Source organism: Bubalus kerabau, chromosome 19, assembly GCF_029407905.1.
Source record: "Bubalus kerabau isolate K-KA32 ecotype Philippines breed swamp buffalo chromosome 19, PCC_UOA_SB_1v2, whole genome shotgun sequence".
Classification (NCBI taxonomy): Eukaryota; Metazoa; Chordata; class Mammalia; order Artiodactyla; family Bovidae; genus Bubalus; species Bubalus kerabau.
In genome coordinates, this window is record NC_073642.1 from 54,643,047 (window position 1) to 54,669,951 (window position 26,905).

The 26,905-nt window shown below is 37.4% G+C and overlaps 1 protein-coding gene across 21 annotated transcripts in view; it reads right to left on the bottom strand.

Annotated features, from left to right (window-relative positions):
• The window catches only part of LOC129633627 (craniofacial development protein 2-like), a 472,452-nt gene that overhangs the window by 370,283 nt on the left and 75,264 nt on the right, over positions 1-26,905 (bottom strand). For all 21 annotated transcript variants that reach the window (XM_055555447.1, XM_055555445.1, XM_055555453.1 and 18 more), the window contains one exon: positions 3,037-3,079. In XM_055555447.1, coding sequence (XP_055411422.1) covers positions 3,037-3,079 — 43 coding nt within the window. The remainder of the gene's footprint in view (positions 1-3,036; positions 3,080-26,905) is intronic.

Genomic DNA, 26,905 nt, shown 5'->3' on the forward strand with positions numbered 1-26,905 from the left:
CACTTCACTTCACTTTAAATTTGAGATAATTACTAGGTATCTCATGAGATAAGCAATCATATGCACAGGACAACAGGTGGCCAAGGCTTTGGCATATGAATGTTTTAGTTTCTAGGTATTAACTTTCTTAATAAGACAGACCAGATTGGGCCTCCTGAATATTATATTTCATCTGTTGATCAGTATTTGGGTTGATGGGCAAATGGCTATTTACAATAGCAATGTCTTGGCTATTGTAAAAAATGCTGCTGTGAACACTGGGGTGCATATAATTTTTGAATTACAGTTTTTGCCAGCCATATACCCAAGAGTGAGATTGCTAGGTCATATGGTAACTCTATTTTTAGTTTCTTAAAGAGTCTTCATACTGTTTTCCATAGTGGCTACACCAAGTTACATTCCCAACAACAGTGTAGAAGAGTTCCTTCTTCTCCACATCCTTTCCAGCTTTTGTTATTAAGATTTGTAGACTTTTTAACGGTGGCCATTCTGAGCAGTATGAAATGGTACCACACTGTAGTTTTGATTTTCATTTCTCTAATAACTAGCAATGTCAAGCATCTTTCCATGTGCTTGTTGGCCATCTCTATATCTTCTTTGGAGAAATGTATATTTAGGTCTTCTGCCCATTTTTTGATTGAGCTGTTTTTGCTGTTATTGAATTGTATGAGCTGTTTGTACATTTGGAAATTAAGCTCTTGTTGGTCTCATCATTTTAAATATTTTTCCCCAGTCTGTAGGTTGCCTTTTCCTTTTGTTTATAGTTTCCTTTGCTGTGTAAAAACTTATAAGCTTGATTAGGTCTCATTTGTTTATTTTTGCTTTTATCTCTATTGCCTTGGGAGACTGACCTAAAAAACAATGGTATGATTTATGTCAGAGAATGTTTTGTCTATGTTCTCTCCTAGGAGTTTTATGGTGTCATGTTTTGTGTTCAAGTCTTTAAAGCTATTTTGAGTTTATTCTTGTTTTTGGTGTGAGTGAGAGTTCTAAGTTCATTGATTTACATGTACTGTCCAGCTTTCCCAACACCACTTGCTGAAAAGACTGTTTTTTCTCCCTCAAGGGCATACTGATTACTTTGAATTCAACTTTCTTAAGAAACAGCTAATGCAAGAGGAACATTTTGACCCTGCTCTCTGTCTTACTGAAAGCAGGAAATGAATCTCTCATGTGAAAGGTACACTCTCTGTATTTGCAGATAGAATGACACGTCCTTATCACCAGAGATAGGGAATCTGAACTGAGAAGACTACCTAAACAAATCTTCTTATTTCTGTGATATAGTACCCCAAATCCAAATCCTGTTTCAATTCTGTACTAATTAAGCACTCAAAACTAAGTTTCTTTGTCCTGTCAATTCCTTACAAATTCACCGTCTTGGTCAGAAAGTATAAAAGTTGCCTGCCTTGAACACTTCTTACGTCCCATTTCTATGAGACCTCCATGTACACAAGTTTTGTTTTTTTTTTTTTCCTTTTCTGCTGATCCACCTTATATCAATGTTATTATCAGTCTAGCCACTAGAACTCAAAAGGGAAAAATTTCCCCTTTCTGACATTAACAATAATACACAATTTTTTAAAAACTGATACCATACAAGGATACATTGGCTTCAAGATCTCTACATTTGAATATTCCATTTTATGGGGAGCTTTTCCTCCAGACAGTTGCTTAGCCCACTCTTGAACTTTCTTCAGATCTTAAAAGTCACTTTGTCAGAGACCTTCCCTAGCACACCTTTTGTAAAACTGCAATCACCCTCCCCACTCTCAGCTCTTCTTACAGTCTTTATTCTGTTTTATACTTTTAACACCATCTGACACATTGCTTGCTTCCTGTCACTTGTTCATGAGAATATAAATCTCAGAAAGTAAAGACAGTATTTTGTTTAAGTCTCTAATATTAGGGCATAGAGTACTGCCAGGCATATAGAATACATTCAATAAATATTCATTAAATGATAGGTGAATAAATGAATATTTTACACATCTAATGGAGATGTAACTTAGGTAGTTGTTTTTTTACCTTAAGCTCCACATCAATTATGTGTTAAGAAGTGAAAAGGGGAGACATTTTCAGAACACAACTTGATTGGTTTTATCATTAGTATTCTAAAGGACACACAATCAGAAAAATGGGCAAAGAACATGAACTGCAATCCAGTACAGAAGAAAAAAATAATAACCCACAAATATGAAAAGAATATAAAATTTTAAAATAATCAAAAACATATATTCAAATGACAAAAAAAGTTCTTCACTTTTTACTTCAGAAAGCAATTTTTTTGTTGTCGTTAAAATGCAGTTTGGACAAGCCTGTGATGAAAGGAGCCCTCATGGACAAATGATGGCTGTATAAACTGATATAAAACATATTTGGACCAAAAATTTTTAACAAAAACTTCTCCTAGCTTTTGCACTAAAATGTGTAACTTTTGGCCCAGTATTGCTACATACTGAATTTTACTAGGAAAAAATGGAGATTTACATAAAGATTTATGACAAGAATTCCCATTACATCAATAGTAAAACATTGTAGGAAAAATGTAAAATTATTAGTCACTATATCATAAAATATAATAGTAAATATATTGGTAAAATAAAATATAATATTAAAGCATAATATAATAGCAAAATAGTCCTCAGTTCAGTCACTCAGTTGTGTCCGACTCTTTGCGACCCCATGGACTGCAGCATGCCAGGCCTCCCTGTCCATGATCAACTCCCCAGAGTTTACTCAAACTCATGTCCATTGAGTCAGTGATGCCATCCAACCATCTCATCCTCTGTCATCCCCTTCTCCTCCCACCTTAAGTCTTTCCCAGCATCAGGGTCTTTTCAAATGAGTCAGTTCTTTGCATCAGGTGGCCAAAATATTCTTAGTAAATCATATAAAACAAACTAAATGTTCACTCACAGGATATATTATTCTGCTTGTGTTGCTGTAACAAAATGTCACAGACTGGGTGATATAAGCAACAGAAATTTAATCTCACAGTTCTGGAGGCTAGAAGTCCGACACTTCTCTCCTTACCTTCCATGGTGCGTACCTTTTGCATTCTTACATGGTCTTTCTCCTGTGGAGAGAGAGAGAACAAGCTCTCATGTCTGCTGCTTTTCCTCAAAAACCAATCCTACTGAATTGGGACTTCCACCCTTACAACCTCATTTAAACTTAAATTCCTACTTCAAGTCTCTACCTCAAAGCATAGTCATATTGAGGGTTAGCATTTTAACATATGAATTTGGAGGGGATAAGATTCAGTCCATAAGAGACTGACTAAATAAATCACTATACAATCACAATATGAACTGTTATGCAGCTCTAAACAAGGGTTTGCATTTTCCAAGAAGATTCAATAACCTAGTATATTTAACAATGACGATTAGTGAAAAAAATAGTTTAAAAAATCTAATAATCTCATTAAAGAAACTCATGATATTTTTAAAAAACCTAAGGTAACATATATTTGAAAAAGCTCTATTAAATTGCTTCTTAAACAGTTGGAAAGGACTTTGTTTTTATCTCATTTTGTCCTTAATGTGTATGCAAATAAGCTGCAAAAGAGCAAAGTACGATTTAAGTTCTTTCCTCGCCTAAAATATATGAACAAAAATATTTTCAAAATTAAAAACAAAATTATGTAAAATATTTAAGTTGGCATGCTCTCAAACCATACAACAGAAAGAAATTTACATTGCTAAGCCTCTTAATACCTTTCTGCATTGGTCTGTTATGAAACCAAGAGTTATGAGCTTAACATATCGATAAATAGAAATAATATTTACATTGGAGAATTGACACCATAATGAAACATACTCTCCCCCATGGCTTTTTATCAAAGCATTTACTTTATGTGCAAAAACTAGATCAGAAAAAGGAAATGGACCTACATCTCCTTCGCTTAGAAAATATATGAAGTTAGTAAATGTCTCCCAAAGATTAACAGACAGTGATTCAGATAATAAGAGGAGGGCAATTCACTGTCTCTAACGGTTTCAAATTTCTTTTATTTTATAATCTTCACAACTTTAAGGTCCCTGTCTTAGATAATGAGAGTCTGAGTGAGTGTGGAGATCTCTGAGTGAGTCTGAGTGCAAACTTGGAATCCTCCACTAGTTATATTAGGGCCCTGTCAAAAGTACCACACGAGGTAGTTTTGCCTTTATAGTTGGCCAGAGGCACAATGCCAAGGCCAGGTAGCTATGTGTTCCCAATCCTTAGAAGGAAAGAGGTAAGAGAAACAGAAGTCAAAAATAAGATCGGTGTTCATGAAGCAATCTGTCTACAAAGTGAAAAAAAGAAAAGATAAAGCTTCCTCTAGTGTTTTGGATGAAATAAAGATATATTCACTTTAAGAGCCAAAGCTAAAATTTTTTAAATACAATAGAAACACAACTCTATCTAAGTATTAATAATAATATGAAATATATGACAGATATTTGCCTTAGCAAAATGAACAAAGTCAAATTTATAATGGATTATTTTTAAAGCCTAATTACTTAAATGTTAAAGTCACAAAGCAGCATACAGCTAACATTTCAAATACTTTTATTACTATTACTGGCATTAGTCCAAATCATGTAAATTAGTAGTAATGCTGAAGTAAAACCAAACATGTGCTTTACTACATTGTGCACAAGTTGCCATAGATGTATATTCATACACACACACAAAGCAAGGTTTTCTTGCTTAACTGAGATTTTCTGAGTTTAGGGTGATAAAGCTGTAATGATGGGAGCTATTTTTGCCTCAGTGTGTGTACTTGTGCTTAGTCGCTCAGTTGTGTCCACCTCTTTGCAACCACATGGACTATAGCCTGTCTGGTTCCTCTGTCCATGGGGATTCTCCAGGCAAAAATACTGGAGTGGTTTGCCATGCCCTCCTAAAGGGGAACTTCCTAACACAGGGATCAAACCCAGACAGGTGGATTCTTTACTGTCTGAGCCACTAGGAATACATATACACGAAGCAAGTTATTTTTTTTCTTGCTGAACTGAGGCTTTTCTGAATTTAGGGAGACAACTCTATAATGATGGTAGATATTTTTGCCTCAAATATACTGGACCTGGTACTAATAAAATCACATTTTCATTACAGTGACTAGTATAACAGTTGTAAAGAAAGGTTGCACAATTTTATTTGCTTTATTTATGACATATAGGATATTGCATATATTATTGATTGCCTATACCATGTTAGGCAATGGAGCTAGGTCATTAACCAAACATACATGATCACTACCCTCAGGGAGCTGATAGTCTTAAATCAACCAGACTGAAAATGAAAAGCTATATCACTGCATCAAAATCAAGGGCTTAGCAGGGTCACCCACCTTTTTCTAGAAGCTTATGAGGAGACTCCTTTCCCTGAACTTTCAGCTTCTAATGGCTGACGGCACTCCTTGGCTTGTGTCCACATCACTCTAACCTCTACTTCATCCTCACCTTATAGCCTTCTCTTTTCATATCATCAAAATTCCTTTCTGTCCCTCTTAGGACAATGTGATTGAATTTAGTATTTACCCTCATCAGTTCAGTTCAGTCGCTCAGTCATGTCGGACTCTTTGCAACCCCATGGACTGCAGCACACCAGGCCTTCCTGCCCATCACCAACTCCCGGAGTTTACTCAAACTCATGTCCATTGAGTCGGTGATGCCATCCAACCATCTCATCCTCTGTCGTCCCCTTCTCCTCCTGCCTTCAATTTTTCCCGGATCAGGGTCTTTTCAAATGAGTCAGTTCTTCGCATCAGGGGGCCAAAGTATTGGAGTTTCAGCTTCAGCATCAGTCCTCCCAATGAAAGTTCAGGACTGATTTGCAGTTCATGGGGTCACAAAGAGTCAGACATGACTGAGCAACTGAACTGAACTGAACTGAACACAGTCAAAGTCTTTGGCATAGTCAATAAAGCAAAAGTAGATGTTTTTCTGGAACTCTCTTGCTTTTTCTATGATCCAGCAGATGTTGGCAATTTGATCTCTGGTTCCTCTGCATTTTCTAAAACCAGCTTGAACATCTGGAAGCTCACAGTTCATATATTGCTGAAGCCTGGCTTGGAGAATTTTGAGTATTACATTGCTAGTAGTTTGAACATTCTTTGGCATTGCATATCTTTGGGATTGGAATGAAAACTGACCTTTTCCAGTCCTGTGGCCACTGCTGAGTTTTCCAAATTTGCTGGCATATTGAGTGTAGCACTTTCACAGCACCATCTTTTAGGATTTGAAATAGCTCAACTGGAATTCCATCATCTCCACTAGCTTTGTTCATAGTGATGCTTCCTAAGTACCACTTGACTTCACATTCCAGGATGTCTGGCTCTAGATGAGTGATCATACCATCATGGTTATCTGGGTCATGAAGATCTTTTTTGTATAGTTCTTCTGTGTATTCTTGCCACCTCTTCTTGATGTCTTCTGCTTCTATTAGGTCTATACCATTTCTGTCCTTTATTTTGCCCTTATTTGCATGAAATTTTCCCTTAGTATCCCTAATTTTCTTGAAGAGATCTCTAGTCTTTCCCATTCTATTGTTTTCCTCTATTTCTTTGCACTGATCACTGAGAAAGGCTTGTCCTATCTCTCCTTGCTATTCTTTAGAACTCTGCATTCAAATGGGTATATCTTTCCTTTTTTCCTTTGCTTTTCACTTCTCTTCTTTTCACAGCTATTTGTAAGGCCTCCTCAGATAGCCATCTCGCTTTTTTGCATTTCTTTATCTTGAGAATGGTCTTGATCCCTGTCTCCTGTACAATGTCATGAACCTCGGTCCATAGGTCCATAGTTCTTCAGGCACTCTGTCTATCAGATCTGATCCCTTAAATCTACTTGTCACTTTCACTGTTTAATTACAAGGGATTTGATTTAGGTCACACCTGAATGGTCTAGTGGTTCTCCCCACTTTTTTCAATTTAAGTCTGAATTTGGCAATAAGGAGTTCATGATCTGAGCCATAGTCAGCTCCCAGTCTTGTTTTTGCTGACTGTATAGAGCTTCTCCATCTTTAGCTGCAAAGAATATAATCAATCTGATTTCAGTATTGACCATCTGGTGATGTCCATGTATAGAGTCTTCTCTTGTGTTGTTGGAAGAGGGTGTTTGCTGTGACCAGTGCATTCTCTTGGCAAAACTCTATTAGCCTTTGCCCTGCTTCATTCTTTACTCCCAGGCCAGATTTTCCTGTTACTCCAGGTGTTTCTTGACTTCCTACTTTTGCATTTCAGTCCCCTATAATGAAAAGGACACCTTTTTGGGTGCTAGTGCTAGAAGATCTTATAGGTCTTCACAGAACTGTTCAACTTCAGCTTCTTCAGCATTACTGGTCAGGACAGATGTGGATTACTGTGATATTGAATAGTTTGCCTTGAAAACAAACAGAGATCATTCTGTCGTTTTTGAAATTGCATCCAAGTACTGCATTTCAGACTCTTTTGTTGACCATGATGACCGCTCCATTTATTCTAAGGGATTCCTCCCCCACAGTAGTAGATATAATGGTCATCTGAGTTAAATTCACCTATTCTAGTCCATTTTAGTTCACTGATTCCTAAAATGTCGATGTTCACTCTTCCCATCTCCTGTTTGACCACTTCCAATTTGCCTTGATTCATGGACCGAACATTCCAGTTTCCTATGCAATATTGCGCTTTACAACATCCGACTTTACTTCCATCACCCGTCACATCCACAACTGGGTGTTGTTTTGCTTTGGCTCTGTTCTTCATTCTTTCTGGAGTTATTTCTCCACTGATCTTCAATAGCATATTGGGCACCTGGGAGTTCATCTTTCCGTGTCCTATCTTTTTGCCTTTTCATACTGTTCATTGGGTTCTCAAGGCAAGAATACTGAAGTGGTTTCCCATTCCCTTCTCCACTGGACCACATTTTGTCAGAAGTTTCCACCATGACCCTTATAATCCTGGATAATCTCCCCATTAAGGTAGATAATCCTGTCATCTTAATCACATTTGCAAAGACTCTGTTTCCATATAAGGTAACATGTTCCAGGGATTAAAAGGGGGAGGGATGGTGAGGCAAAAGAAGTGATTGCACCATTCACCTATGACACCAGTCTTCAATATTTGCATCTTCATATATTTCTTCTGCTTTAGTGTTCATTTCTAAAATGTTACTTCTTTTGTTTCTAATTTTACCTAAATTCTTTTTCCTCTTTCTGAGGCTTTCAAATTCAGATTTATATTGTTCTTTAAAGTTTTTAATTGTTTTATTCATACTTACTCCTTGGAAGGAAATTTATGACCAACTTGGATAGCATATTGAAAAGCAGAGACATTACTTTGCCAACAAAGGTCCATCTAGTCAAGGCTATGGTTTTTCCAGTGGTCATGTATGGATGTGAGAGTTGGACTGTGAAGAAAGCTGAGTGCCGAAGAATTGATGCTTTTGAACTGTGGTGTTGGAGAAGACTCTTGAGAGTCCCTTGGACTGCAAGGAGATCCAACCAGTCTATCCTAAAGGATATCAGTCCTGGGTGTTCTTTGGAAGGAATGATGCTAAAGCTGAAACTCCAGTACTCTGGCCACCTCATGTGAAGAGTTGACTCATTGGAAAAGACTCTGATGCTGGGAGGGATTGGGGGCAGGAGGAGAAGGGGATGACAGAGGATGAGATGGCTGGATGGCATCACCGACTCGATGGACGTGAGTCTGAGTGAACTCTGGGAGTTGGTGGTGGACAGGGAGGCCTGGTGTGCTGCAATTCATGGGGTCACAAAGAGTCGGACATGACTGAGCAACTGAACTGAATGTTTTTAATTGTTTTCTTAATATCTTTTGGCTCATTTTAAGATTTTACAGTTCTGATCTGCATTTTGAACAAATCTTTCTCACAGACTTTAATTTCTGTAGAAATATTCTTTTTTTCATTATACTCATTTTTTGTATGGCAACTGTACCTGGGATTTGATAATATTTCTGTATTTCATTTTTGTGTAAATTTCATTTTCCTTCACTCTTAATAGATTTCATTCAGATATTTTCTAATGTTACAAAGCTCTCTCTGCTCTTGCTTTTCATAGTGTTAAAAATATGGCATCCTTTCTGACCACAATGCAGTAAGACTAGATCTCAATTACAGGAGAAAAACTATTAAAAAATCCAAAATATGGAGGCTGAACAACACGCTGCTGAATAACCAACAAATCACAGAAGAAATCAAAAAAGAAATCCAAATTTGCATAGAAACGAATGAAAATGAAAACACAACAACCCAAAACCTGTGGGACACGGTAAAAGCAATCCTAAGGGGAAAGTTCATAGCAATACAGGCACACCTCAAGAAACAAGAAAAAAGTCAAATAAATAACCTAACTCTACACATAAAGCAACCAGAAAAGGAAGAAATGAAGAACCCCAGGGTTAGTAGAAGGAAAGAAATCTTAAAAATTAGAGCAGAAATAAATGCAAAAGAAACAAAAGAGACCATAGCAAAAATCAACAAAACCAAAAGCTGGTTCTTTGAAAGGATAAATAAAATTGACAAACCATTAGCCAGACTCATCAGGAAACAAAGGGAGAAAAATCAAATCAATAAAATTAGAAATGAAAATGGAGAGATCACAACAGACAACACAGAAATACAAAGGATCATAAGAGACTACTATCAACAATTATATGCCAATAAAATGGACAACGAGGAAGAAATGGACAAATTCTTAGAAAAGTACAACTTTCCAAAACTCGATCAGGAAGAAATAGAAAATCTTAACAGACCCATCACAAGCACGGAAATTGAAACTGTAATCAAAAATCTTCCAGCAAACAAAAGCCCAGGTCCAGACGGCTTCACAGCTGAATTCTACCAAAAATTTAGAGAAGAGCTAACACCTATCCTGCTCAAACTCTTCCAGAAAATTGCAGAGGATGGTAAACTTCCAAACTCATTCTATGAGGCCACCATCACCCTAATACCAAAACCTGACAAAGATCCCACAAAAAAAGAAAACTACAGGCCAATATCACTGATGAACATAGATGCAAAAATCCTTAACAAAATTCTAGCAATCAGAATCCAACAACACATTAAAAAGATCATACACCATGACCAAGTGGGCTTTATCCCAGGGATGCAAGGATTCTTCAATATCCGCAAATCAATCAATGTAATACACCACATTAACAAATTGAAAAATAAAAACCATATGATTATCTCAATAGATGCAGAGAAAGCCTTTGACAAAATTCAACACCCATTTATGATAAAAAAAAACTCTCCAGAAAGCAGGAATAGAAGGAACATACCTCAACATAATAAAAGCTATATATGACAGACCCACAGCAAACCTTATCCTCAATGGTGAAAAATTGAAAGCATTTCCTCTAAAGTCAGGAACAAGACAAGGGTGCCCACTTTCACCATTACTATTCAGCATAGTTTTGGAAGTTTTGGCCACAGCAATCAGAGCAGAAAAAGAAATAAAAGGAATCCAAATTGGAAAAGAAGAAATAAAGCTCTCACTGTTTGCAGATGACATGATCCTCTACATAGAAAACCCTAAAGACTCCACCAGAAAATTACTAGAACTAATCAATGACTATAGTAAAGTTGCAGGATATAAAATCAACACACAGAAATCCCTTGCATTCCTATACACTAATAATGAGAAAACAGAAAGAGAAATTAAGGAAACAATTCCATTCACCATTGCAACGGAAAGAATAAAATACTTAGGAATATATCTACCTAAAGAAACTAAAGACCTATATATAGAAAACTATAAAACACTGGTGAAAGAAATCAAAGAGGACACTAACAGATGGAGAAATATACCATGTTCATGGATTGGAAGAATCAATATAGTGAAAATGAGTATACTACCCAAAGCAATCTATAGATTCAATGCAATCCCTATCAAGCTACCAACAGCATTCTTCACAGAGCTAGAACAAATAATTTCACAATTTGTATGGAAAAACAAAAAACCTCGAATAGCCAAAGCGATCTTGAGAAAGAAGAATGGAACTGGAGGAATCAACCTACCTGACTTCAGGCTCTACTACAAAGCCACAGTTATCAAGACAGCATGGTACTGGCACAAAGACAGAAATATAGATCAATGGAACAAAATAGAAAGCCCAGAGATCAATCCACGCACATATGGACACCTTATCTTTGACAAAGGAGGCAAGAATTTACAATGGATTAAAGACAATCTCTTTAACAAGTGGTGCTGGGAAAACTGGTCAACCACTTGTAAAAGAATGAAACTAGAACACTTTCTAACACCATACACAAAAATAAACTCAAAATGGATTAAAGATCTCAACGTAAGACCAGAAACTATAAAACTCCTAGAGGAGAACATAGGCAAAACACTCTCTGACATACATCACAGCAGGATCCTCTATGACCCACCTCCCAGAATATTGGAAATTAAAGCAAAAATAAACAAATGGGACCTAATTAACCTTAAAAGCTTCTGCACATCAAAGGAAACTATTAGCAAGGTGAAAAGACAGCCTTCAGAATGGGAGAAGATAAGAGCAAATGAAGCAACTGACAAACAACTAATCTCGAGAATATACAAGCAACTCCTACAGCTCAACTCCAGAAAAATAAATGACCCAATCAAAAAATGGGCCAAAGAACTAAATAGACATTTCTCCAAAGAAGACATACAGATGGCTAACAAACACATGAAAAGATGCTCAACATCACTCATTATCAGAGAAATGCAAATCAAAACCACTATGAGGTACCATTTCACACCAGTCAGAATGGCTGCAATCCAAAAGTCTACAAGTAATAAATGCTGGAGAGGGTGTGGAGAAAAGGGAACCCTCTTAACACTGTTGGTGGGAATGCAAACTAGTACAGCCACTATGGAGAACAGTGTGGAGATTCCTTAAAAAACTGGAAATAGACCTGCCTTGTGATCCAGCAATCCCACTGCTGGGCATACACACTGAGGAAACCAGAAGGAAAAGAGACACGTGTACCCCAATGTTCATCGCAGCACTGTTTATAATAGCCAGGACATGGAAGCAACCTAGATGTCCATCAGCAGATGAATGGATAAGAAAGGTGTGGTACATATACACAATGGAGTATTACTCAGCCATTAAAAAGAATACATTTGAATCAGTTCTAATGAGGTGGATGAAACTGGAGCCTATTATACAGAGTGAAGTAAGCCAGAAAGAAAAACACCAATACAGTATACTAATGCATATATATGGAATTTAGAAAGATGGTAACAATAACCCTATGTACGAGACAGCAAAAGAGACACTGATGTATAGAACAGTCTTATGGACTCTGTGAGAGAGGGAGAGGGTGGGAAGATTTGGGAGAATGGCATTGAAACATGTAAAATATCATGTATGAAACGAGTTGCCAGTCCAGGTTCGATGCACGATACTGGATGCTTGGGGCTGGTGCACTGGGACGACCCAGAGGGATGGAATGGGGAGGGAGGAGGGAGGAGGGTTCAGGATGGGGAACACATGTATACCTGTGGTGGATTCATTTTGATATTTGGCAAAACTAATACAGTTATGTAAAGTTTAAAAATAAAATAAAATTAAAAAAAAATATATGGCATCTTGTTTCCTGAGTTTCTCTGATACTTTTGCCTTCTCTATCTTCTAATTGAATTTCCTTTTTTACTTGGATCTCTGTCAATTTACATCCCAGTAGTATTTTCCCCTCAGGGTAGAGTCCTGTCTTGAAAAAGAACACTAGAATATCCATTTGAAAAGTTCCTGGGGCTATACTGCTCCACACCATGAGACCTGAACACAAATCCCTCAACACTCACTTTAAAGAGCTTAACACTCATCCCCAGTTGCAGCTGCTGTCCTAAATTTCTCCCAATTCACTTTCAAGTTGACTATATCGGAGTTTTCCCACTCTGGGCTGCCAAACTCTCAAACAACTATATACCACACAGAGGCAAGCCTGGGGGCAGCCAGCCTCAGACCAGACCCAGCACACTTCTGTTCCCATTTTTCCCCTCTACTGCCCACAGCTTGGATTGAGCCCCTGAGCCCACAGGGTTTTGTATTGTAGGAATTAAAACTCTCTGAATTAATGTAGCATTGGTGCGCTAGGCTCCATAGTCCTCAAAGCTCAGCCATCAGCTTTGAAATCATGGAAAGTGAAAGTGTTAGTCACTAAGTCGTGTCTAACTCTTGCGACCCTATGGACTGTAGACCCACAGGCTCTTCTGTCCATGGGATTCTTCAGGCAAGAATATTGGAGTGGGTTGCCATTTCCTTCACCAGGGATTCTCCCCAACTGAGGAATTTAACCCAGGTCTCCTGCACTGCAGGCCAATTCTTTACTGACTGAGCTATGCATGCCACTAGCCAAATAGATGTTGAACTTGAACTTCCCTCTACTCTAATACAGCCTTCAGCTCTCTGCACTCTAATTGTGCATACATATGAAAGCCCAGGCTAGGAAAGGAAGAAATGAGACTCCAAAAGGCAGAGAAAAAAACAAAACAACTTTCTTCCACCCCCCCCCCAAAAAAAAAAAGAGAGAGAGAGAGAGAAAGTGCCTCCCTCTGCTGTTCCTTACACAGATGTTAAAAACAGCCATGTCTGGTAGCTGTTGGTACTTTGCTCCAACTCATTTTGGGAGTTGAAGGGATATATCATTTGGTTGAAAATATTGCCCATGGATTTTGGGTTAGCTTTCTGGTGGCTCTTTTGAACTGTGGGGTTGGAGAAGACTCTTGAGTCCCTTGGACTGCAAGGAGATCCAATCAGTCAATGCTAAAGGAAATAAATCCTGAATATTCATTGGAAAGACTGATGCTGAAGCTGAAACTCCAATACTTTGGTCATCTGATGTGAAGAACTGATTCATTGGAAAAGACCCTGATGCTGGGAAAGATTGAAGGCAAGAGGAGAAGGGGACGACAGAGGATGATATGGTTGGATGGGTTCAGCAACTCGATAGACATGAGTTTGAGTAAGCTCCAGGAGTTGGTGCTGCACAGGGAAGGCTGGTGTACTACAATCCATGGGGTCACAAAGAGTTAGACATGACTGAGCAACTGAACTTCTGGTGGCTCTGTTTTTATGCAATAATTTTCAAGATCCAAAATATATGTTGCCATTGCTACTACATTTTCCCCAAAACTCTCTTCGGTTTAATATTTTAAAATTTTTGTTTAAAGACATCAATATGGAATGTGTTCCTCATTTGTAATCCCATTGTGCAGCATCCATTTAGTCAAAAATTGAAGAAAACTGTACCCTGATATCTAGAAAAAGCTGGAGGCACCAGGATTGTTGAGTTACATCCCCAGAGACAATAGAGCATACACCCAGGCCAATAATTGATCTATCTTACTGATCAAGTCCATCTTTCAGCTTATGGGTAAGGAATGATTTTGGAGGTCAGAATATTAGGGTCCTAGGGTTAAAGGGCATAAACTGCACAGGGAGAAAGATTAAGGATATTACAATTAAAGTTTGCACCATTAAATTTATCTTCTTTAATTTTTTGAGCCCTTCAATAAGTGACATAGAAAAAAAATTATCAAAACTCTTAATAATCTGCATTATACATTTTAAAATTATAATTAATATTTTAATTTGTAATACTTCAACTAGACATAGCTATTCATAATCATCTAGGAAGACGTAAATCATTTAAAGACACTAAAATTAATATCAATGTTTTTACTGAATATAACTACAGTAAAAAAAGAAAAAACACATTGAAGATATTAATATGGGTATAAATACTCTAGAAAGTTGAAAGGAAAAAGATATGATAGACAGCAAGAGAATTAGCATAGCTTTATGGGAAATCAATAATCTACTATCTCTCCTATGCTTCTGATCATCTTTACAATAAAATTAGGGGGAAAGAATTTGTAATAACTGCATATTAAGTGCCAGAAAAGGCAATGGCACCCCACTCCAGTACTCTTGCCTGGAAAATCCCATGGACGGAGGAGCCTGGCGGGCTGCAGTCCATGGAGTCAACACAGAATTGGACACGACTGAAGCGACTTAGCAGCAGCAGCAATATTAAGTGCAGGGGGTATTTTTATTTCCTTCAATAAAGGATATAAATCTAGAACTACAGCTGTGACTGATATCTCCAACTGTAATAATCAACAATCATTCTCTAACACAAACCTAGTTTTGCACTCAACAAGAGTTAAACACTCACCTTTCAGGTCTTTGTTGGTACATTTAAACTCTTAATCTCCACAAAGATGCAGTGTTAGTTCACTATCTTGGGATTAAAGGGGTAGGACAAAATAAAAGGCAAATCCAAGGATTTATTTGACATTTCCAAACTGAATAGCCTTTATTTCATGAATCATAAAACTAATTTTGGGGTTCTTCCAATGACTTATATCAATTCTTGCTCTACATTCTTAGGATGGTTCTGTGGTAGCATTAAACCCAGTGTAGGATGGAATCCGACTGCAATGCAGGAGACCATGGTTTGAATCTTTTGTCAGGAAGATATTCTGGAGAAGGGTTAGGCTACCCACTCCAGTATTCTTGGGCTTCCCTGGTGGCTCAGATGGTAAAGATTCTGCCTGCAATGTGGGACACCTGAGTTTGATCCCAGGGTTGAGAAGATCCCCTGGAGGAGGGTATGGCAATCTACTCCAGTATTCTTGCCTGGAGAATCCCCATGGACAGAGGAGCCTGGCGAACTACAGTCCATGGGGTCACAAAGAGTTGGACACAACTGAGGGACTAAGCACAGAATGGATTTGGTCTAAAACTTCATTTATCATTTGACCTACAGATTCACCATTCTGACTGGTGAACCATGTAGAATTTGTTTCCAATAAATAGTATTAGTTCAGATCTAGTTTAATCTAATCTAATAATCCCTGAAATGTCTGTGTTTTTCTTTCTTTCTTTTTTTAAAATTATCTGTCATTTTCTTTTTTCTAATGTGGCTAAAAGCCTCAGGCTCCTTTGGGATAAGTTTTGGGGAATATCAATGTTATGCATATCTTTGGACAATATTACATGGTACTTTCTATTAATATAATGGAGCTGGCACTACTCTCAATCAGAGGCTCCTACAATGCAAACCGGCTTAGTAAGAAATGGATAGGAAGCTTTGAATCTCCATTTAAGCATCTCAAGTTATGTTAATGTCCACTGACCAAGATTTTTCCTATTTTGGTGAAGCAGCTCCTTAGTAGGCTATGTGTCTGCATATGTGTATAGATAGGTAAGTGAGGGAGAGAGAGATGACTGATGATAGATAATTAAAGAAACAGATGTAACAGCCCCAATATTTTCTAGGTTTCCCTTTTAATATGATGGTTTTCAGAGATGAATTGATATGAAACCCTACTTAGGTAATAGAAAAAAGGAAATGAAACATTTTAATAACTACTTATTCAATATAATAATTAAACCATTTCCAAAGTAAATATAGCCTAATATTCCTTTTTCTAGAGAATGAATGCTTTGGTAACTCATTCATTAAAAAAAAATAAAGAGCTTCTATAATGGTCAGGACTCTTTTACAAGTACTAGGGAGAACACAGTGAATTGAAGACAGACACAGTTCCAGTCTTCAAAGAGTGTACATTCTCATATAGTGAGACAAACTAAATGTCAAAGACAACAAAAAGATAATTTTATATTGAATTAAATCTAGGAAAACATAATAGAAATAACAAATAGGAACTGGAGTGGGTCTGGGATGTGTATTAGTCATGCTAGGGTGGTCAATGAATGGTTCCTTGAGAAAGTAATCACTGAGCTGAAACCTGAGCTATAGAGAATTTGTAAAGACAGTAGAGTTAAAATCATTGACAGCAAGGCTTCTGGAGCCAGAGTCTTGAGTTAGAAGTCTTGCTCTATAATATCCTAGATGTGGAACACTGGGGAAGTTACTTAACCTCTTTATACCTCAGTTTCCTAGTCTGTAAAATATAAAAATTATCATACCCTCTTTACAGGCTTGTTATTTTTCAGCTGTTAAGTTATATCCAACTCTTTGTGACTCTATGGACTGCAGCATGCCAGGCTTCCCTGTCCTTCACTATCTCCCAGAGTTTGCTCAGATTCATGTCCATTGAGTCAGTGATGGTATCTAACTATCTCATCCTCTGCTGCCCCTTTCTCCTATTGTCCTCAGTCCTTCCCAGCATTAGGGTCTTTTCCAATTAGTAGACTCTTCACATCAAGTGGCCAAAGTACTGGAGCTTCAGCTTCAGTCATTTCAATGATTCTTCAGGATTGCTTTCCTTTAGGATTGACTTGTTTGATCTCCTTGCAGTCCAAGAGACTGTCAAAGAGTTTTCTCCAGAACCACTACAAATCACCATTTGGTGATGTTCATGTGTAGAGTTGTCTCTTGTGGCTTGTTGTTAGAATTAAGTAAGTTAATACATATCATAAATACTCCAGAGGAAATAGAATGTTCAAAGATTCTAAGGCAGGAAAGGGCTTTGGGTGTACAAGAAAATTGGAAGGTAGTGACTAATTGCAAGGTAGGGTGCCATGAGGTGAGCTTCAAGATTTGAATGAAGACACAAAGCATCTAGGGCCCTAAGAGAGCAGAGACAGAAACTCAGGAATCAAATTCATCTATAAGAGACAAATACCATAAGATACTGCTTATATGTAGAATCTTAAATAAGAAGTACAAATAAACCTATTTACAAAACAGAAATTGAGTTACAGATGTAGAAAACAAATTTATGTTTACCAGGGGGTAAAAGAAGGGAGGAGGGATAAGTTGGAAGGTTGGAATTGACACACTGCTGCTGTTGTTCGGTTGTTAAGTCATGTCCAACTCTTTTGCAACCCTATGAACTGTAGCCCGCTGGGCTCCTTAGTCCATGGGATTTCCCAGGCAAGAATACTAGAGTGGTTTGCCATTTCTTCCTCCAAGGGATCTCCGCAACCCCAGGGTTAAACCCAAGTCTCCGGCATTGGCAAGTGGATTCTTTACCACTGAGCCCCCAGGGAAGCCCTGGGATTGACACATATACACTACTATATATAAAATAGATAACTAATAAGGACCTACTGTACAGCACAGGGAACTCCACTTAATACTCTGTAATAGCCTATATGGGAAAAGTATCTTAAAAAAAAAAAAAAAGTGGATACATGTATATGTATAACTGATTCACTTTGCTGTACACCAAAACTAATACTACATTCTAGATCAACTATACTCCAATTAAAAAAAAACAAAAAAAACAACTCCCTGCCAGTTACAAGGAATGTGGTTAACTGATAGTTTCCAGCAGTCAGCACCCTCAGATCCACTTCACTTTTTAAGCTAATGGCATTCTTTCTTTGGGATGGTCTCAGCCAATGACTGAGCAAGACTCCAGTACAAGGCCAAGCCTTGTACTTCTAGACTCATTTAGGGAGCAAATATTGCTTCATAGCAAACTGCTGAGGTGAGGGGAGCGGGGAGGCACTTTTAGATCTTCATTGTCCTTCTCTGCCAAATCCTGCTCTGTCCCTTTTTCGTTCAAAGATGTTTCTCCCCCAAAACCTAAGCATTCTTAACTCTATCTCAGCAAGAACCCAACCAATACAAAGACCATAAAAATTGGTTTATATTTTAAGTTAAATATAATGGAGAGCCATTGATGGTGAGATGATCTCTTATGTAGAGAATAGATTTTAAGAGGGAAAAAGTACAAGCAGAAGACCACTTAGTGGTCTATTGAAATGGCCTGACAAAATAACAGTATAGGCTTAGGTTGTGGCAAAAGAGATGCAGAGAACTATTCATATTAAATACACATTTTGAAGCTAAAATCAACAGGACTTGTTATAGGTTTGGATGTGAAGATCAAGGAAAGTGTGGCAACACAGCTGACTTCTAGATTTTTGTCTTGAGACACTGGATGAATTATGAGACCAAAAGCAAACAAAACAAAAAAGATAGGAACAACTTTGAAAGGCAGGGGAAATCAAGAGTTCTATTTTGACATGTAAATTTTTAATGCCTATTAGATACTGAAGAAGTGATGTTCATGTGCCATGAGGTGAGCTTCAAGATTTGAATGAAGACTCAAAGCATAGGGCCCTAAGACAAAGCAGGGACAGAAACTCACTACCCATATTCATCTATGAGAGACAAGTACCATAAGGTATCACTTATATGTAGAATCTTAAAAAAAGAGTTCAAATAAATCTATCTACAAAACAGAAATTGAATTACACTTAGATAAATACATATGTAGAAACAGTAGTATAAAATAGAGCTTGCTTTATAAGTTGTTTTCTGGATGATTCTTCCTTCTAGTATGAAACCAGCATTTGAGCATTTTTACTAGCATTTAATATGATATTTGAAGATGATTGCTTCAATCATCTTCAACTGTCTATTGACATGCTTTTGACAAGACAAGGGTAATCGTGACAATTTCCTTTATAATATGTTATAAGATGGATAAATCAGTTTAAATTTGTATGATCTCCCATTAGGGAACAAGTGGCTTATAGTTTTTTCATCTCAATGGTAATTAAAGATAGTTTCCACATTTAAATCACTAAAAGGGGCTTCTATTTAATTCCAGACAATTCTACCTAATAATATGTAAACATGTACTATGTTATTATATATGTACAATATACATACAAACATGAAATGAATAAAGGACCAGAGGAGAAAAAAAATTATTTTAACTAATATTAGTACTTTCCCTGGTGGTCCAGTGGTTATCATCTTGTAATACAGGGGAAACAGTTTCCATCCCTGGTCAGGAAATGAAGATTCCACATGCCGAGGAGCAACTAAGTCCATGCATTTACACCACTGAGCCTGCTGCTGCTGCTGCTAAGTCGCTTCAGTCGTGTCCGACTCTGTGCGACCCCATAGACGGCAGCCCACGAGGCTCCCCCTTCCCTCCATGCACTGAAATTACTGAGCCTGCGCCACTCCACAACTAGAAAGTCCATGTATAACAACAAGAGATCCTACATGATGCACCAAGGATCCCACGTGCTGCCACTAAGACCCAATGCAGCCAAATAAATAAATAAACAAATAAGATGAGATTAATGCTGAATACATTCTAGCACAAAAAAATAATGGCAGATATTTTAAGAACTTAAAATGGATATTAAATTTTTAGCTTAATTAGTTATGAGATTTTTCATTGTTAATTACACTCAATGACTATAATTGACTTTAAGAAGAAGACAAACTTAACACTTCATTTATTCCTAAATATTTGAATGCCTACTCTATTTCAAGTACTATTAATGGATATAAAACACAATTCTTGCCTGCTGTAATAGATCTCAGTCAAGTGGGGAGATACAACATTGTATATTTATATAATTATTTCTCATTGAAATTTAAATATTTCTATAGGGGAAAAACATAGAGTGCTAATCTAGTTTTGGGGGTGTATGTGTGTGATGATGATTTCTCTTCCCCTTTTCTCTGATTTAGCAGGGATTGTAAGAAGGATTAAGAGGTAGAGGTGATACTGAATGAGTCCACAGTGGCCTATTTATAACTTTTTGGGATACATATATATATGTGTGTGTGTCTGTCACTGTGTTTGAAAAAAATTAAAAATAAGATGAAATAGATTTCCCTTAAAAAAGGAAATAATTCAAAGAATATTGGATAACAGAATGGAAGGAAAGTCTCAAGATCTTGTTCTTTTTTTTTTTTTAATTTTATTTTATTTTTAAACTTTACATAATTGTATTAGTTTTTCCAAATATCAAAATGAATCCGCCACAGGTATACATGTGTTAATCACTTATTGAAACTGTATGTGTTTTCTAAGGCAAAAATGAAAGTACCATGGACTGAATGTCTTTAACAACAGAAATTTATTCTCTCGTGGTTCTGTGGGGGCTAGAAGTTCAAGATCAAGGTTGCAGCAGGGCATGAAAGAGAATGTGCTCCACGTCTCTATTCTAGCTTCTGGTGGCTTGCTGGCAATCACTGATGATGTTTTGGCTTCTGCTGCATCACCCTAATCTCTGCCTTCATCTTCACATGCCTGTTTGTGTGCATATCTGTGTCTAAATTTCTCCTTTTTAATAAAAACACTAGTGATAGTGGAGTAGGGGGTCTACTCTACTCCCATATGACCTCATTTTAACTAATTACATCTGCAATGACCCTTTTTCTTAATTAGGTCATATTCTTAGGTATATTCTGTTTTTTCCTTCTGTTAGTTTATTGCCACGCCCTGGGCTCTGTCCCCCTGGGATTCTCCATTCTTGATAAAATCTGGATCATTTTGATTGCAGGCCCTTGTAACCAAGCAGGACGCTATGGGTGAGCAGGACACTATTGGGCCTTCCCAGCAGAGACCCCTTGCCCATGTTCTCTGCTGGAGCTCCTCTCTGCAGTACCTAAACAACAGAATCTGATGCACATTTCCTGAGTTAACAGATGTTAAAACCTCAACCAAATATAACAAAGTATCTACTTGATGACCAAGAACCAGTAGCCCCCAGACCTACTGGAGCCTAAGGACTGATAACATTAACCCCTGTGACACCACCCAGTTACCTCACCATCAACCAATCAGAGCACTGTGCACGAGCTAATCACATACCCTGGGACTCCCCTTCCTCAGCTTGCCTTTAAAAATGCTTTGCTGAAACTCATCAGTGAGTTCTGACTTTTTGAGGGCTAGCTGCCCTGGCCTCCTGTTCTGGTGCCTGACAATAAACACTGCACTTTCCTTCACCACAACCTGGTGTCAGAAGATTGGCTTTATTGTGTGTGGGTAAGTAGACCTAAGTTTGGTTCAGTAACACTTTCACCAGTATCAGACCTAGAGAGTCACAAAGTATTTTTTAAAATAGATTATTCTTCATCAGCTTGTTGTTCCAGGCCTCCCTGGGTGCATATGTAGGATACGGGGCAAATTTAATCAGAGTTCTATTATTCAAAGTCTTTTTATTCCTTCCTTATCAACAGGGATCACAAAATCAAATTTAAACTAGTGCAGTCAATGGAAATAGTTGCTATAGAAAGTGATAAACCTATAGAAAACGGAAATACATCTGCCCCATCTTAAGTAGACAGCAGCAAATTGTTGCTACACAGGAATATGAGCTCAGTGTTGTCAGATCTTTTAAAAGAAGGGTAGGAATAAAAGTTTTTCTGTAGGTTTCTTGGCATATAAATCAGCTGTTTTTAAAACACTGTATGGGCCAAAATTATGAGGGCCAAACAAAGCATGTCAACAGGCCGGATCCAGACTGTGGGCTCCCAGATTGCAAGCTCTCTTCCGAATAATACACAGGGATTCCTGGCCAATTCCTCTTTTCGCACAGGCCAACTGTGAATTCAGGTTTTTACTATTCAACCCAGAAATCATTAGAATAACAGCTCAAGTCCTGGCTAATCCATTAAATTCATAAACCCAAAAAAGTATAGCCATACCAATAAATAAAATTTCATTCAATTTTGCGACACCTGCCTTAGTTGACAACATACCCTCTAGACCAACTCTATCGATATTTTCAGATTTTTGACTCATCAGATTGGCAAATTTTTCAAGTTTGTCTCTGTGTAACCTTTTATTCCCTCCTCTGACTTTTACACATCAATGTCCTGGCAATGTGAAGTTTGGATTTTGGCTGTTCATAAGCAACAGAACAGCATGGGCATAAAAGGAATTGTTAGCTTCCCCCACTTAGCAGAGGAGGATTTTTTTCCATCAAATAACATGCCATTAGGAAGTTTCAGATGACTTCTAATTTTTTTTTTTTTAAATTTTATTTTATTTTTAAACTTTACATAACTGTATTAGATTTGCCAAATATCAAAATGAATCCGCCACAGGTATACATGTGTTCCCCATCATGAACCCTCTTCCCTCCTCCCTCCCCATTCCATCCCTCTGGGTCGTCCCAGTGCACCAGCCCCAAGCATCCAGTATCGTGCATCGAACCTGGACTGGCAACTCATTTCATACATGATATTTTACATGTTTCAATGCCATTCTCCCAAATCTTCCCACCCTCTCCCTCTCCCACAGAGTCCATAAGACTGTTCTATACATCAGTGTCTCTTTTGCTGTCTCGTACACAGGGTTATTGTTACCCTCTTTCTAAATTCCATATATATGCGTTAGTATACTGTATTGGTGTTTTTCTTTCTGGCTTACTTCACTCTGTATAATAGGCTCCAGTTTCATCCACCTCATTAGAACTGATTCAAATGTATTCTTTTTAATGGCTGAGTAATACTCCATTGTGTATATGTACCACAGCTTTCTTATCCATTCATCTGCTGATGGACATCTAGGTTGCTTCCATGTCCTGGCTATTATAAACAGTGCTGCGATGAACATTGGGGTACTCGTGTCTCTTTCCCTTCTGGTTTTCTCAGTGTGTATGCCCAGCAGTGGGATTGCTGGATCATAAGGCATGTCTATTTCCAGTTTTTTAAGGAATCTCCACACTGTTCTCCATAGTGGCTGTACTAGTTTGCATTCCCACCAACAGTGTAAGAGGGTTCCCTTTTCTCCACACCCTCTCCAGCATTTATTACTTGTAGACTTTTGGATCGCAGCCATTCTGACTGGTGTGAAATGGTACCTCATAGTGGTTTTGATTTGCATTTCTCTGATAATGAGTGATGTTGAGCATCTTTTCATGTGTTTGTTAGCCATCTGGATGTCTTCTTTGGAGAAATGTCTATTTAGTTCTTTGGCCCATTTTTTGATTGGGTCATTTATTTTTCTGGAGTTGAGCTGTAGGAGTTGCTTGTATATTCTCGAGATTAGTTGTTTGTCAGTTGCTTCATTTGCTATTATCTTCTCCCATTCTGAAGGCTGTCTTTTCACCTTGCTAATAGTTTCCTTTGATGTGCAGAAGCTTTTAAGGTTAATTAGGTCCCATTTGTTTATTTTTGCTTTTATTTCCAATATTCTGGGAGGTGGGTCATAGAGGATCCTGCTGTGATGTATGTCAGAGAGTGTTTTGCCTATGTTCTCCTCTAGGAGTTTTATAGTTTCTGGTCTTACGTTTAGATCTTTAATCCATTTTGAGTTTATTTTTGTGTATGGTGTTAGAAAGTGTTCTAGTTTCATTCTTTTACAAGTGGTTGACCAGAGTTCCCAGCACCACTTGTTAAAGAGATTGTCTTTAATCCATTGTATATTCTTGCCTCCTTTGTCAAAGATAAGGTGTCCATATGTGCGTGGATTGATCTCTGGGCTTTCTATTTTGTTCCATTGATCTATATTTCTGTCTTTGTGCCAGTACCATACTGTCTTGATAACTGTGGCTTTGTAGTAGAGCCTGAAGTCAGGTAGGTTGATTCCTCCAGTTCCATTCTTCTTTCTCAAGATCGCTTTGGCTATTCGAGGTTTTTTGTTTTTCCATACAAATTGTGAAATTATTTGTTCTAGCTCTGTGAAGAATGCTGTTGGTAGCTTGATAGGGATTGCATTGAATCTATAGATTGCTTTGGGTAGTATACTCATTTTCACTATATTGATTCTTCCAATCCATGAACATGGTATATTTCTCCATCTGTTAGTGTCCTCTTTGATTTCTTTCACCAGTGTTTTATAGTTTTCTATATATAGGTCTTTAGATTCTTTAGGTAGATATATTCCTAAGTATTTTATTCTTTCCGTTGCAATGGTGAATGGAATTGTTTCCTTAATTTCTCTTTCTGTTTTCTCATTATTAGTGTATAGGAATGCAAGGGATTTCTGTGTGTTGATTTTATATCCTGCAACTTTACTATAGTCATTGATTAGTTCTAGTAATTTTCTGGTGGAGTCTTTAGGGTTTTCTATGTAGAGGATCATGTCATCTGCAAACAGTCAGAGCTTTACTTCTTCTTTTCCAATTTGGATTCCTTTTATTTCTTTTTCTGCTCTGATTGCTGTGGCCAAAACTTCCAAAACTATGTTGAATAGTAATGGTGAAAGTGGGCACCCTTGTCTTGTTCCTGACTTTAGAGGAAATGCTTTCAATTTTTCACCATTGAGGATAATGTTTGCTATGGGTTTGTCATATATAGCTTTTATTATGTTGAGGTATGTTCCTTCTATTCCTGCTTTCTGGAGAGTTTTGATCATAAATGGATGCTGAATTTTGTCAAAGGCTTTCTCTGCATCTATTGAGATAATCATATGGTTTTTATTTTTCAATTTGTTAATGTGGTGTATTACATTGATTGATTTGCGGATATTGAAGAATCCTTGCATCCCTGGGATAAAGCCCACTTGGTCATGGTGTATGATCTTTTTAATGTGTTGTTGGATTCTGATTGCTAGAATTTTGTTAAGGATTTTTGCATCTATGTTCATCAGTGATATTGGCCTGTAGTTTTCTTTTTTTGTGGGATCTTTGTCAGGTTTTGGTATTAGGGTGATGGTGGCCTCATAGAATGAGTTTGGAAGTTTACCATCCTCTGCAATTTTCTGGAAGAGTTTGAGCAGGATAGGTGTTAGCTCTTCTCTAAATTTTTGGTAGAATTCAGCTGTGAAGCCGTCTGGACCTGGGCTTTTGTTTGCTGGAAGATTTTTGATTACAGTTTCAATTTCCGTGCTTGTGATGGGTCTGTTAAGATTTTCTATTTCTTCCTGATCGAGTTTTGGAAAGTTGTACTTTTCTAAGAATTTGTCCATTTCTTCCTCGTTGTCCATTTTATTGGCATATAATTGTTGATAGTAGTCTCTTATGATCCTTTGTATTTCTGTGTTGTCTGTTGTGATCTCTCCATTTTCATTTCTAATTTTATTGATTTGATTTTTCTCCCTTTGTTTCTTGATGAGTCTGGCTAATGGTTTGTCAATTTTATTTATCCTTTCAAAGAACCAGCTTTTGGTTTTGTTGATTTTTGCTATGGTCTCTTTTGTTTCTTTTGCATTTATTTCTGCTCTAATTTTTAAGATTTCTTTCCTTCTACTAACCCTGGGGTTCTTCATTTCTTCCTTTTCTAGTTGCTTTAGGTATAGAGTTAGGTTATTTATTTGACTTTTTTCTTGTTTCTTGAGGTGTGCCTGTATTGCTATGAACTTTCCCCTTAGGATTGCTTTTACCGTGTCCCACAGGTTTTGGGTTGTTGTGTTTTCATTTTCATTCGTTTCTATGCAAATTTGGATTTCTTTTTTGATTTCTTCTGTGATTTGTTGGTTATTCAGCAGCGTGTTGTTCAGCCTCCATATGTTGGATTTTTTAATAGTTTTTCTCCTGTAACTGAGATCTAATCTTACTGCATTGTGGTCAGAAAAGATGCTTGGAATGATTTCTATTTTTTTGAATTTACCAAGGCTAGCTTTATGGCCCAGGATGTGATCTATCCTGGAGAAGGTTCCATGTGCGCTTGAGAAGAAGGTGAAATTCATTGTTTTGGGATGAAATGTCCTATAGATATCAATTAGGTCTAACTGGTCTATTGTATCGTTTAAAGTTTGTGTTTCCTTGTTAATTTTCTGTTTAGTTGATCTATCCATAGGTGTGAGTGAGGTATTAAAGTCTCCCACTATTATTGTGTTATTGTTAATTTCTTCTTTCATACTTGTTAGCATTTGTCTTACATATTGCGGTGCTCCCGTGTTGGGTGCATATATATTTATAATTGTTATATCTTCTTCTTGGATTGATCCTTTGATCATTATGTAGTGACCATCTTTGTCTCTTTTCACAGTCTTTGTTTTAAAGTCTATTTTATCTGATATGAGTATTGCTACTCCTGCTTTCTTTTGGTCCCTATTTGCATGGAAAATCTTTTTCCAGCCCTTCACTTTCAGTCTGTATGTGTCCCCTGTTTTGAGGTGGGTCTCTTGTAGACAACATATGCAGGGGTCTTGTTTTTGTATCCATTCAGCCAGTCTTTGTCTTTTGGTTCGGGCATTCAACCCATTTACGTTTAAGGTAATTACTGATAAGTATGACCCCGTTGCCATTTACTTTATTGTTTTGGGTTCGAATTTATACACCATTTTTGTGTTTCCTGTC